Genomic DNA, 13,507 nt, shown 5'->3' on the forward strand with positions numbered 1-13,507 from the left:
TTTGACATTTAAGATTTCCTGTAAATGGCCTTCTACCGTAAACCTGTTTGTACAATCAAATCAAATATCACAAAAATCGAACATGCAACACCAAATTCATACTTAGAAGAAACATTCAAAGGCTGATGACAAATTCCTTAACTTTATTATGCGTCATTTCTTCTCTCCTCACCTAATCACAAAATAAACATCCAGTTTTTAAAATCTGGAAAATGTACATTGGAAGCAAATTTCTGAAATTAAACCAAAACAAATATCTAGCTAAGATAAGTATTCGTCACATCTTATAAAAAAAATAATCACAACTGATAGGATTTGTATAATATAATGACATTAAATATTGTGCAATCTGTCGCGCAATAAACGCTAGTTTATAAAATTACCCAGTATTGATTTTTGGTGAAAAAGAGTGTTTAAGATAGTTTTACTCAAATTCTGTTTTAATTTTTAGATCCATAAGTTTTACACTTTCATTGTAGAAATGATCAAACTCTTCGCTTTGAGCAACAGTGAACATATTTTTCCATTCTCCAACCTGACCTGAAAATTGAAAACTAAAATATAGGTCGCCATTTACATCATTTTTCACTGTTTGAAACAAACTGTTTGATTTGAGCAAATGAAGTCGTTATATGTTGAATCAATGCGTTTGAATAATGAACTAATTTGCACGAGAAGATGATTACGGAAAAAGCGGACCACAATGAGAGGAAAAAAAAGATCAATTGACATAACAAAACATAAATTCTAAATTTTTAGCTCACCTGCCCGAAAGGGCAAGTGAGGCCATGGTGCGGTGTCCGTCCGTCAGGCGTCAACTTTTCCATTTCAACAACTTCTCAAAATAAATAACCCTGTACTTCATTCAAGGTCACTGGGGCCAAATAAGCTAAATGTTTTTGAACGACTTTTGAATGACCAATAGACCTGATATTGGGCCTGTAATATGCCGCGATGAAGGGCTACAAAGTTTGTTCAAATAAATGACCTTGACCTTCATTCAAAGTTACAGGGTCCAATAGGTTTTAAAATCTTGTTAAAAACGACATCTTGTTAATAACCAGAGGCCTAGAGACCTGATATTGAACCTATAACGTGCTGGGATGAAGAGCTACCAAGTTTGTTTAAATGAATGATCTTGACCTCACAGGGCACAGGGTCAAATAGGCTACATACATGGGTCATACATAGAAATTGTTATTGACTCTTTTATGTCTTAGGTATACAACGTGATACTAGATAGCAGTTGAGCGATTTTGCCCAGTGGGCCCTTGTTCTCAAACCTGTTTCCAGGGTATACATGAGTGAAGTTCCTAAACCATTTCTCAATATTTCGCGGATCAAATTTTCGCAATCATAACAATGTCCAATTATCATTCCCGCGAAAATAAGCGGTGAAATACAGTGAACATACAAATAAGTTATATCACCCGTTTATAAGATGACGTCTTGCTCGAGTATAGGTATATCTGCATTTGAAATGAACTGTTTGTAACCATAGCTGTGCAATAATATTCGGATGGGTGTGCTTAATTTCTTAAAAATGTGGTTAATAGATGTAATAAGCAATTACCATAAAATATTGTTATAACCCTTTTGACAAATATCTGCACTTTGTGATGGCAGCAGAAGGCTGTCAAACTTATGTTAACTGATACAGTGACCCCTACTATATGATCTGTGTTATCTGTGTTATCATGCACATTATACTGTATGTATGTTGTAAAAGAACGGGCGTCTAAGCTATTGTAGCAAATTTCGTATACAAACAAGCTACTGTAGTATTAAGTTTGATTTGTTTTCTCGTCTGGATCACAAATACCATTGATTCGAAATAATATTTATATCACATTAACCATTACATTCATAAAACATTAATACGAAGTTTTTTACACGTTTTATCGTAAATGTGGAATTATCCTTGCAAAAAAACCCAATTGAAATGTTTAGTTTAACCCATTTTTAACAAATACGAAAATATTCATTCAAACAAAGGATATACCTTTCCTGTATATTGGGAGTCGTCCATCCTCGGATATGTGTTTCCATCTATCACTCGCTGGACTCGTCTTGTTGTGGCTCTCCTTTAATTTGTCGAAGTGAATATTTTCTGAGATTGATCGCAAGAACTTCTCATCATGATCAACTTCCAAGAACTTGGCTAATTTGACCACATTTGCGTAGGTATTCTGTGATACATGAAATATTTTTATTATTACTGATTATATGATTAGATAGCCGTCATTGAACTTAACGAAAACCCTACAGTGAAATAACAAACTTTTGAGGGAGTTTTTATGCCGTTATGTCAGCAAATACTATGCGACGTTGCTGAGTCAGTATCCATTTATTGTGTCGCCTGCAGCGCAAAGGCGACAGGTATCAATATGTAGGCGTCCGGGAAATGGTTTCTGTGTGATAATTTTAGTATTTATTTTCCGATTTCAACCAAATTTGGTATATTGCTATATATTAATGTGATCTCGTATGAGTTTCATAATGGTCGAAATTCGTCAATATTTGCAAGAGTTACGGGACTTAAAAATTGTGAAAACAGATAAATCCAAGGTTCCCGCTCTATACTCAAATTTTTCTTGTCTTATTTCAACCTAATATGGTAAATTGTTTTATATCAATGAGATCTTAGATAGGTACGATGCTGGTCAAATTCCGTTAATATTTGCAAGAGTTACGTGACTTAAAAATCGTCAAAACAGAAAAATTTATGGTTTCCGCTCGATAACTGAAGTATTTATCGTCCAATTTCAACCAAATTTGGTATATTGCTTTATATTAATATGATCTCGGATTGGTTTGATACTGGTTAAAATGCGATGATATTTACAAGAGGTATGGGACTTGATAACTTCACCTAATTATTAACAATAGTTTCAACTGTAAACAACTATTAATTGTGATGCTGTGCAGGCAGCACATCCACACCCGTGGAATTCCTGTTGAATTTATCAGAAAGTGCTTGCATCATTTAATATACCAGAACTAAAAAATGTCTTTCACACGGATAGTAGTTTGAAAAATGAAAAAGAAGTGAAATCCATTTAGGATTAAATATTAGATCTACAGAAGTATAGCCGATATGCATTAACAGCTACTAATTGTGTTCGGATAATATTATTACCATACTTATGGACTTGAAATGTTCATTTGGGTGCAAGACATGGTAAAATTTGCCAGGTTGGTGTTGAATGGTATGACTGTTCGACCACACCCTAGCTGCATCATTACCAACATATCTGCCGTGTCTTCTATCTTCTTAATTACCAACCAACAAAAACATCATATATATTCACCTGTTTAAAGTCGTGGTATGAGAGACTCAGTAAGTTCTGAGATTTCCAGTCCTCCAAATCTTTCATCCAGGCGAACCATGTTCCACCTCCAACGAAGCCTGGTTTTTATGGAGAAAAGCCTCTAAATATGCAGTGTAAATGGGCGACTACGCTTATATCAACTAAGATAGAACCTACTGATGGCTACGTTGGGATATGAACACACAAGAGACAGGGACATGAGGGTGTTAGAACTGGACCTTGCATATCGTGTTTTGGCAAATGGTTAGAATTTTAACTATTTATTATCAGAATTATCATTATGTTACAGTGTATCAAACTGACATATTTAATATCCTGAAGAACTAAGAAGTCGATGCCGTTCTAATCGATCTGCTGAAGGGGCACAGAAGAAAATTACGCTGAAATAACATTAAGTAGTTTGATTTAAAATCAATAGAAGAAACTTAATGCATCTTTGATTTCAGCAATTGTATGCGTCTTACCAGAAGCAACTGTGGCCTAGTGAGTAAGGCTTTCCTATGGGTCTCTATCATTGGTTTGAGGCCTAGTGAGTAAGGCTTTCCTAGTGAGTAAGGCTTTCCTTTGGGTCTCTATCATTGGTTTGAGGCCTAGTGAGTAAGGCTTTCCTTTGGGTCTCTATCATTGGTTTGAGGCCTAGTGAGTAAGGCTTTCCTTTGGGTCTCTATCATTGGTTTGAGGGTTGTTTGAACCTTTGGGTGTTTGAAACCTACGATATAAGCCTGGTTTGTCCTTTGATTATGGTGGCTTTCATAGCGGGAAATCAAACAAATCCCATAACACACTTTCTCATATCAAAACGGTGTTTTTTCGAACTAAAGTATGTCAAACTACACGTTTATCCAGCCATCGTTAAATATTGTTTACATGTATCATATCACTGGAGAAAAGGGGTTAATTTATAGTTGAATATTTAGAGGTTATTATATGACAATTTTGATATCGTACCCTAAATCAGCCCAAGACCGCCATATCAGCCCAAGGGCCGCATGGGCAAAACGTTCATGATCAAAGACAAAAGTGTGATGATTAGAGGTTTTTATATGACAATTTTGATATCGTACCCTTTATCAGCCCGAGATCGCCATATCAGCCCAAGGGCCGCAGGCCCGATGGCTAATATCAGGTCAGGGGCTGATATGGCTGATATAGCGGTCTCGGGCTGATAAAGGGTGCGATATCAAAATTGCCATATAATAACCTCTAAATATCGTCCATCAAATCTTACTTTCCTCTGAGTTGAATCTCTTTAAAAAGCCTTCAAACGTTCCTTGATAACCGATATCTCCCATGTTCTTCAACATATGATACAAAGATACCACGATGTCCTTCGGATTACGTGTAATGGTGATAACCTTCCCTTTCCCGTTTTTCATCTGTTCGGGGAGGAAGCGGCAACGTAGATGGGATCCGAAAGTCCTAGGTGATGGCATTTCTTCAATTAAGTTGAAGTCTTGTAGTTCCATCATGGTAGGAGTACCATGATAGTCCAGGGTTCCTGATCGTAACATCATTACAGTGTTGTAGAGCCAGTGGGTACCTGTAATTATATAAATTAATCCAGACGCCAATTCTCTCATTTCTCGATCTATAATGCACTCTTTGTAATAAATCATTTTCCCAAATAATACATAAAAAGTTCAGGAGTGCTAAGTAATTGTCCTCATGTTCACTGATACAAGGACCGTACAAGGATTTGCCTCATGTTTATTGATACAAGGAACGGACAAGGATTGCCCCCATGTTCACTGATACAAGGAACGGACAAGAATTGTCCTCATGTTTACTGATACAAGGAACACACAAGGATTGCCCTCATGTTCACTGATACCAGGAACGGACAAGGTTTGTCCTCATGTTCACTGATACAAGGACCGTACAAGGATTGCCCTCATGTTCACTGATACAAGGAACGGACAAGGATTGTCCTGATGTTCTCTGATACCAGGAACGGACAAGGATTGTCCTCATGTTCACTGATACAAGGAACGGACAAGGATTTTCCTCATGTTCACTGATACCAGGAACGGACAAGGATTGCCCTCGTGTTCACTGATACAAGGAACAGACAAGGGTTGTCCTCATGTTCACTGATACAAGAAACGGACAAGGATTGCCCTCGAGTTCACTGATACAAGGAACAGACAAGGGTTGTCCTCATGTTCACTGATACAAGGAACGGACAAGGAAAGTTCTCGTGTTCGCTGATACAAGGAACAGACAAGGGTTGTCCTCATGTTCACTGATACAAGGAACGGACAAGGATTGTCCTCATGTTCACTGATACAAGGAACAGACAAGGATTGTCCTCATGTTCACTGATACAAGGAACCGACAAGGATTGTCCTCATGTTCACTGATACAAGGAACAGACAAGGATTGTCCTCATGTTCACTGATACAAGGAACAGACAAGGATTGTCCTCATGTTCACTGATACAAGGAACAGACAAGGATTGTCCTCATGTTTACTGATACAAGGAACACACAAGGATTGCCCTCATGTTCACTGATACCAGGAACGGACAAGGTTTGTCCTCATGTTCACTGATACAAGGACCGTACAAGGATTGTCCTCATGTTCACTGATACAAGGAACGGACAAGGATTGTCCTGATGTTCTCTGATACCAGGAACGGACAAGGATTGCCCCCATGTTCACTGATACAAGGAACGGACAAGAATTGTCCTCATGTTTACTGATACAAGGAACACACAAGGACTGCCCTCATGTTCACTGATACCAGGAACGGACAAGGTTTGTCCTCATGTTCACTGATACAAGGACCGTACAAGGATTGTCCTCATGTTCACTGATACAAGGAACGGACAAGGATTGTCCTGATGTTCCCTGATACCAGGAACGGACAAGGATTGTCCTCATGTTCGCTGATACAAGGAACGGACAAGGATTTTCCTCATGTTCACTGATACCAGGAACGGACAAGGATTGCCCTCGTGTTCACTGATACAAGGAACAGACAAGGGTTGTCTTCATGTTCACTGATACAAGAAACGGACAAGGATTGCCCTCGAGTTCACTGATACAAGGAACAGACAAGGGTTGTCCTCATGTTCACTGATACAAGGAACGGACAAGGAAAGTTCTCGTGTTCGCTGATACAAGGAACAGACAAGGGTTGTCCTCATGTTCACTGATACAAGGAACGGACAAGGATTGTCCTCATGTTCACTGATACAAGGAACAGACAAGGATTGTCCTCATGTTCACTGATACAAGGAACGGACAAGGATTGTCCTCATGTTCACTGATACAAGGAACAGACAAGGATTGTCCTCATGTTCACTGATACAAGGAACGGACAAGGATTGCCCTCATGTTCACTGATACAAGGAACGGACAAGGATTGTCCTCATGTTCACTGATACAAGGAACGGACAAGGATTGTCCTCATGTTCACTGATACAAGGAACGGACAAGGATTGTCCTCATGTTCACTGATACAAGGAACGGACAAGGATTGTCCTCATGTTCACTGATACAAGGAACAGACAAGGATTGTCCTCATGTTCACTGATACAAGGAACCGACAAGGATTGTCCTCATGTTCACTGATACAAGGAACGGACAAGGATTGTCCTCATGTTCACTGATACAAGGAACAGACAAGGATTGTCCTCATGTTTCACTGATACAAGGAAACGACAAGGATTGTCCTCATTTCACTGATACAAGGAACAGACAAGGATTCCTCATGTTCACTGATACAAGGAACAGACAAGGATTGTCCTCATGTTCACTGATACAAGTACCGTACAAGGATTGTCCTCATGTTCACTGATACAAGGAACTCACAAGGATTGCCCCCATGTTCACTGATACAAGGAACGGACAAGGTTTGTCCTCATGTTCACTGATACAAGGAACTGACAAGGATTGTCCTCATGTTCACTGATACAAGGAACAGACAAGAATTGTCCTCATGTTCACTGATACAAGGAACCGACAAGGATCGTCCTCATGTTCACTGATACAAGGAACGGACAAGGATTGCCCTCATGTTCACTGATACAAGGAACGGATAAGGATTGTCCTCATGTTCACTGATACAAGGAACTCACAAGGATTGTCCTCAAGTTCACTGATACAAGAAACGGACAAGGAAAGTTCTCGTGTCCACTGATACAAGAAACAGACAAGGATTGTTCTCGTGTTCACTGGAATGGCATGAGCAACCACAGATACTTAACTTAGATCTGCTGATTGGGCTTTCTTCTCGAATGCCATGACAGAGTTAATAATTTTACCCCAGGACTCCTTAACTCCCGATATTTCTAATGTTAAATTAAGGGTTGTAAGGATATTTCCTTGCCAGAAATAATTTTAAATAAAAGTTGTTTTCTTCTATTAAACCCGAGGTTTCGATATTTTGATGTTTTCTCTCTTTCTTACTAGTGTATGGTTACCACTTAAATGTCTACCCTAAACAGATTAAGACCAAAGTATATCTCTTCATTATCACATCCCTCCTCACATGTCCTACTCGTGCATTTACACGAAACTAAAACAAAATACGATATGTTTGGCGACATTATAAAAAATAATTACCTGACTTTGGAAACACACAAACGAGAACATCCTCCTCCTTGACATCAAGCTGAGCAATTTTATCAAGTTGACTTCCAACATTTCCAATAACTTCTACATTAAATGGGTATCCTTGGTACCGTTTATAGCAATATTTGTTATCTTGCTCATCCACAATAGTAACCAACTCCATATCGACAGCTGAAAAATAACAGTACCAAGTCAATTCTGTATATAAAATACAACTTACTACCATGTAGTACTGTACGTACGTGCACTATCTATTGTTGAGTGGCGACATGGAAGTGTAGTGTGAACTAGGACCAGTATATTTTACCAGGTTGATTATCTTATCTTTATATAATATATTCAGCATATCTAGCGCATGTTCCTATGGGTCGTTGATGTGCATTTTTCATTTCTTATTTTATTGTAAGATGATAATACAAAAGGTTTTGGGCAACAGACAATGTCCTTTAAGGGGAAGGAGATAATATGATAAATAATTGTTGATTAACTCATATCAATTTAATCAACAGACAAACTTTGCTAAATATTTCCCATTTTGCGTTTTTACGAAAAATAAAAAGATAAAGTTAAAGATGCTCCACCGCTCACAAATAACATTTTTTCTTCAGTTACAAAAGTTACTTACCATTGAAAAGTTTTAGCTTAATTATAATTCTATTCCAAGGCAAAAACATCAAAAATAATTAATTGCACCCCAAAAAAATTCCGTGGCACTATGTCCTAGATGGAATGAATTATTGATTGCGCATGCACCAAAACTAAATAAATTATTTCTTAATATTTTTTGTGTTATACACGATTAAACACCAATTATTGTTCAATTGATGAGTATTGTTTATGCTCTGTTGGCGGTGGAGCACTTTTAAACCAGGACACGATTTTTTTGTAAATATTAAAACATATTGGGGCTTTAATTAGAAATATATTGCTTAGTTTTCTGTTGATGTTCAAGGAGTCAAACATTTAATGATTTTTTATGGTTTCGTCCACACCAATTTTGGAATACGGAAGATGCAATTGAAAGCAGGAGACTTTAAAGTTGCTCTACCGCCGTCAGAGTATAAACGATACTCATCAATTGAACAATAATTGGTGTTTAATCGTGTATAATTATGTCTAATCGTCACAAAAAATAATAAGAAATAATTAATTTAGTTTTGGTGCATGCGCAATCAATAATTCATTCCATCTAGGACATAGTGCCACAGAATTTTTTCGGGATGCAATTAATTATTTTTAATGTTTTTTGCCTTGGAATAAAATTATAATTAAACTTTTCAATGGTGGTAATGGTGTAAAGTAAGTAACTTTTATACCTGAAGAGAAATACTGATTCGTCTTCTCCTATTTTCAATTCTGGAAAAAACATGTCATTTGTCAGCGGTTGAGTATCTTTAACATCTAACGTAGGCGATCGATTGCTCCTAAAAGCAATATACTTCATTATAAAACGACAGAGTCACAGGTACGGAAATATGATGTTTGCTACAGTGAAGTTGTACAACCATGATATTTTAATTTTAATTGATTTTTGATGTTCTCCCTTAGTACCTCTGTGGAACAGAGAAGAAACTACGTCAGAAACAATCTATTATTAATTTATATAACATTATTAATAATCTTTAATTTCCCTTAGTTGAGTGTGTATGGCTGCAACTCTTAGTGGAAAGTCATTGTTATAAGGCACGTTTAGCAGGAACCACATTGCTTCCTCCACTGAACTTGCTTTCGAAACTGAAATTTCTATGAATAAGACTCTATGACATACAGGAGTCTTTGATAGAAATTTCTCACATTAATATTTTTTTCAATTTACAAACTACATACAATCTTACCGTTTCTTATCCAGACCACATCGGTTCACATCTGTCATATCGTTGAAAACTTCCTTGTTTATCCAGTGGGATATGATTGTCCAATTTATGGTATTATCGATATATCTAAACATTTCCAAAGATGCTTAAAGCGTAACACAGGGACTTATGATCTTGGTAATTACGACAGCTTACTGCAGTTTTATGATCTTGGTAATTACGACTGCTTACTGCAGTTGACTGGGAAAACTGTCATATGGATGATGGCGACATAATTGCCAAAACAGTTAGTTTAATATATCTGAAGAGCACCCTTCGATGTAGCAAAAACGCTAACGTTAGTCAGTCGTTATTGGTTTTATTTCTTGTATATATGTACAAAACACAGACTATTTTATTTTGTCCATTTGCAGAAAATAGAAAAGGGAACCGTAATTATTTCGGGCTTTAAAGTGAACTCTTTGTGTAATGTTCGGACAAAAAACGAAGACGCTGGACTAACTGTCATGCTAGTTGTCTTATCAATAGTTTTAAAAGAGTTAAAAAACAAAAACAAAAAAACAGAACGATTAGCTTGACTATACACCTTCCGTATGTAAAGAAGAGCTGATCTTTAAGACTGACATGTACTTTCTATTATTCAACACACAGAGTGACCGTGACTACACATGTTTACGCCTCCTGATTACACTCTAAGGTCGTCCTTGGGCGACATGTTCTTGATATAAGAAAACTTTTCTCCGGAGAAAATTTCGCCCAAACGCAATGAACATGAAACAAGAACATTGTTCTTGGGACAAAATCTTACACAACCTCCAAAGCAAAAGCATGAAAAACAAATAATAACAAAAATGGCGGCAAATTTAAAGTAATGGTTAGCCTTTCGCTTAAATTTGACTTTCTTGTCTATGTCCGTGAAGTGTGATTGTAAAATTAAAAATACTGATGTAAATGCGAATTTATATATTTTAAGTACTAACATGTCGTAACATGCTGGGAAATTTGTTTATTGACGAATTTTCAATGATTTCTTTACATTGACGTGACGTTACCGTACATGTCACTTGTTTAGAAATGCGAGAAACTTTGGCTGGCACTAGTGTCACTAATATGTATTAGGCATAAAAATATTGACTGATCATATTGCATCAAATAAGTGAAATCCATTTTATTGAATCTGAATTATTTTTTAAACAATTGACGTTCGATATTAAAAGGTGTGTTTTATTTCAGTATTGTTATCTGAATATAAGTGGTGTCTCCGATTTGGTTTGATCTTCAATTTTAAAACGATCGTCTATAATTTGATAAATTGCGAATGTTTCCAATTTCCCTATTCCGGCCATCGCCATATTTGTTGCTACCATCCCAGGATGGTAGCTATTATAATCGGTCGCTTTGCCTGCCATGTTGTTTGGATTTCACATGGTTATAAATAATGTGTTCACTTTGATTGGCTGACCAAAACTATTTACGTGTGTTGATTGGTTACTTGTTGTTGATTTCATGTGTGTAAGGGGTGTCAGTGGGGAAATTATTGCAAACAAATTATCATTAAATAAACCCAGAGAAGTCCGAATGTTTTTGTGGTTGTCGGACATTATTCTCAGAAATCACACAAGGCGGCGCTCCATGTACTGAATAGAAACATTTTAGGAGCGTGTGGAGGATCTATATATTGCCTAACTAGTACTGTTAGCTAGATGACCACGACCTACTTGTAAAAACTGTCCGCTGCATGGGAAATGCTGAAACAAAGTTAGGCTTTACTTAGGGGACATTTGTGGAACTGTATGCGCTAAAGTAAAGTACAGTTTTAAACGAAATGTTATGCTTGTTTCAATGCGTATATTATGTATTTCACCAGCTTGCCCAAGTACATGTACATGTATATCAGTACATATTATATTAGACGGAAAACTTGTTAGCATTAGGAAAATGCCCACTACACCTTCTGAACAACTTTATTAAAGTAAACAAAACAAAGTTTCAAAACGCAGGTCGTATTATATTTCCCGACGTCGTGTTAGTTGACTATTTCTGCGCCAGGCGGCAAAACTTCAACTTCGTTCTTGTTGTAACCTCATCTTTGGCCACCATTATCAATTTTATTATTTTTTAATATACCTTTACTTTATTTACACTATATAAAAGTTACTTGATTAAATTGACTAGTTTCCTACTTTTTTTCCCAAAATCCTCGCTAGGCTGTGTGTTAGTCTTTCGAACTAACTCACCCCTGGAAACTAGCACACACCTGGACTCGGCTATTTCCGTTTAACCAATCAGATTCGAGGTGGGCGGGACTTGTTCCGATCACGCCATTAGTTGCCAGGCGACGTAACAATTGGACGGAGCTACAATGTAGTTTCCGATCACGCCATCTCCGTTGACGTAATCAAACGACGTTACTATCGATCGGAAACTGTTACCGAACACGTCGTCAAGTTTATCTTGTAAGTGTGTGGTTTGTGAAAAATGTTATTTGGCCAGAGGACAACACTTTTATATGTACATGTACGTACAGTTGTTATATACATTTTTACGCTACCTGTAAGTGGTTAACGTCTCGGAATTTCAACAATAACGCTACATGTATATAGAGATTGAACAGTGTTTTGATTAGCGCTACATTGAATATGTCTGTATCCCATTGCGTTCATACCACCTTTAACGCAATCAAAACACTGTTCAATCTATATATTTACATAAATAAATCCACTTTTACGTCAAATTTAAAACGGTGATGGTTGCTAAGTTGGGTAACTACGGTAGTCAGGATGACCGAAGATATAGTTCCAATTGTTGAATATTATAGCTGCAGTTTGGTTTGAAATACACCAATGACACTTTTCAATTATTTTCAAAATATATATTTTTTTTCAATTTGATAATATATCAATAATGTCCATTTCGAATAAAATTGAGATAACCAAGGCGGAACGACTACCGGCATGTATCTTTGCCGGGGTAGTGAGGGGGTCTGAAGTGGAGCGAGCCGCCATATTTGATTTTCAACCGAGGAAAGATATTGTGATATAGCCTAAGTATTGATGGTATGACCGTTGAGCTGCTGAATGTTTGTCATGTATGTATCGGTCCAAGTACGCCATTTAGACTAAATTCTTCATAGTCATGACTGTTATTTTATTTTACGGAGGATAGAAGTGTTTGCGTGTGTGTAAGGCCTATTTTGAATGAAAGGACGGGGCTATTTAAAACTAATGATACTGTTTCGGATAGGCTACCTGTAATGGTTTTTTTCTGGAAACCTGTAAATGGTCTGTTAACCTATTGTTCGCTTAGACGCTCCCAGAATTGTTCACCGACAATCAGATGTTCTCAATCTGTATATTTAGGTGAGATGAGTGACCGTTACACACATACATGTAGGGTTACATCTGACGTAACTATGGGATTCCCCGAACATTCCTGAAAAAAGCCCCCCGGTTGTAGCCCCGGCCAGCGATTCATTTTGTAGTTTATTACCGTTACAATGCTTGATCACATCTTTTGTTTTGATGTCAAATACATATTTAATTGGATCTAATAAAAACTCTTTATTTTTATTTTGAAATCCGTCAACTTATGACGCAAAGTCTTATCGAAGCGTGAACTAGAAGTAGTCCGAACCTGTACTGCGTTTGTATTAATACGTCATTGCGATTACGCTAATTTGAACGCAACTCCCCTCCCGTTGACTATACAGGGGCATATGTAAATATATAAATTTAGTATCATGCCTAGTGGTATAAAATGTTGAAATATTGATAAATCAAAGCG

At 37.1% G+C, this 13,507-nt stretch overlaps 1 protein-coding gene across 1 annotated transcript; it reads right to left on the minus strand.

Annotated features, from left to right (window-relative positions):
- Positions 1-134: 134 nt before the first annotated feature.
- Positions 135-8,171, minus strand: LOC138310241 (sulfotransferase 4A1-like). The gene is made up of 5 exons (XM_069251366.1): positions 7,902-8,171; positions 4,561-4,872; positions 3,312-3,409; positions 2,003-2,189; positions 135-540 (listed from the first exon to the last, which is right to left on the minus strand). The coding sequence occupies exons 1-5, from the start codon at positions 8,134-8,136 to the stop codon at positions 425-427; spliced, it is 948 nt and encodes a 315-aa protein (XP_069107467.1). The 5' UTR covers positions 8,137-8,171; the 3' UTR covers positions 135-424.
- Positions 8,172-13,507: the final 5,336 nt, after the last annotated feature.

Source organism: Argopecten irradians, chromosome 1 (genome assembly GCF_041381155.1).
Source record: "Argopecten irradians isolate NY chromosome 1, Ai_NY, whole genome shotgun sequence".
Classification (NCBI taxonomy): domain Eukaryota; kingdom Metazoa; phylum Mollusca; class Bivalvia; order Pectinida; family Pectinidae; genus Argopecten; species Argopecten irradians.

Bases quoted from the DNA above. Each gene is read 5' to 3' on its own strand.
- LOC138310241 (XM_069251366.1), bottom strand. From the start codon at position 8,136: ATGGTAGTAAGTTGTATTTTATATACAGAATTGACTTGGTACTGTTAT. The intron at 3,410-4,560 runs GTAAGATTTGAT...CATAAAAACCAG, and splicing joins GAGATTCAACTCAGAGGAAA to GCTTCGTTGGAGGTGGAACA. The intron at 2,190-3,311 runs GTGAATATATAT...CATGTATCACAG, and splicing joins CATACCACGACTTTAAACAG to AATACCTACGCAAATGTGGT.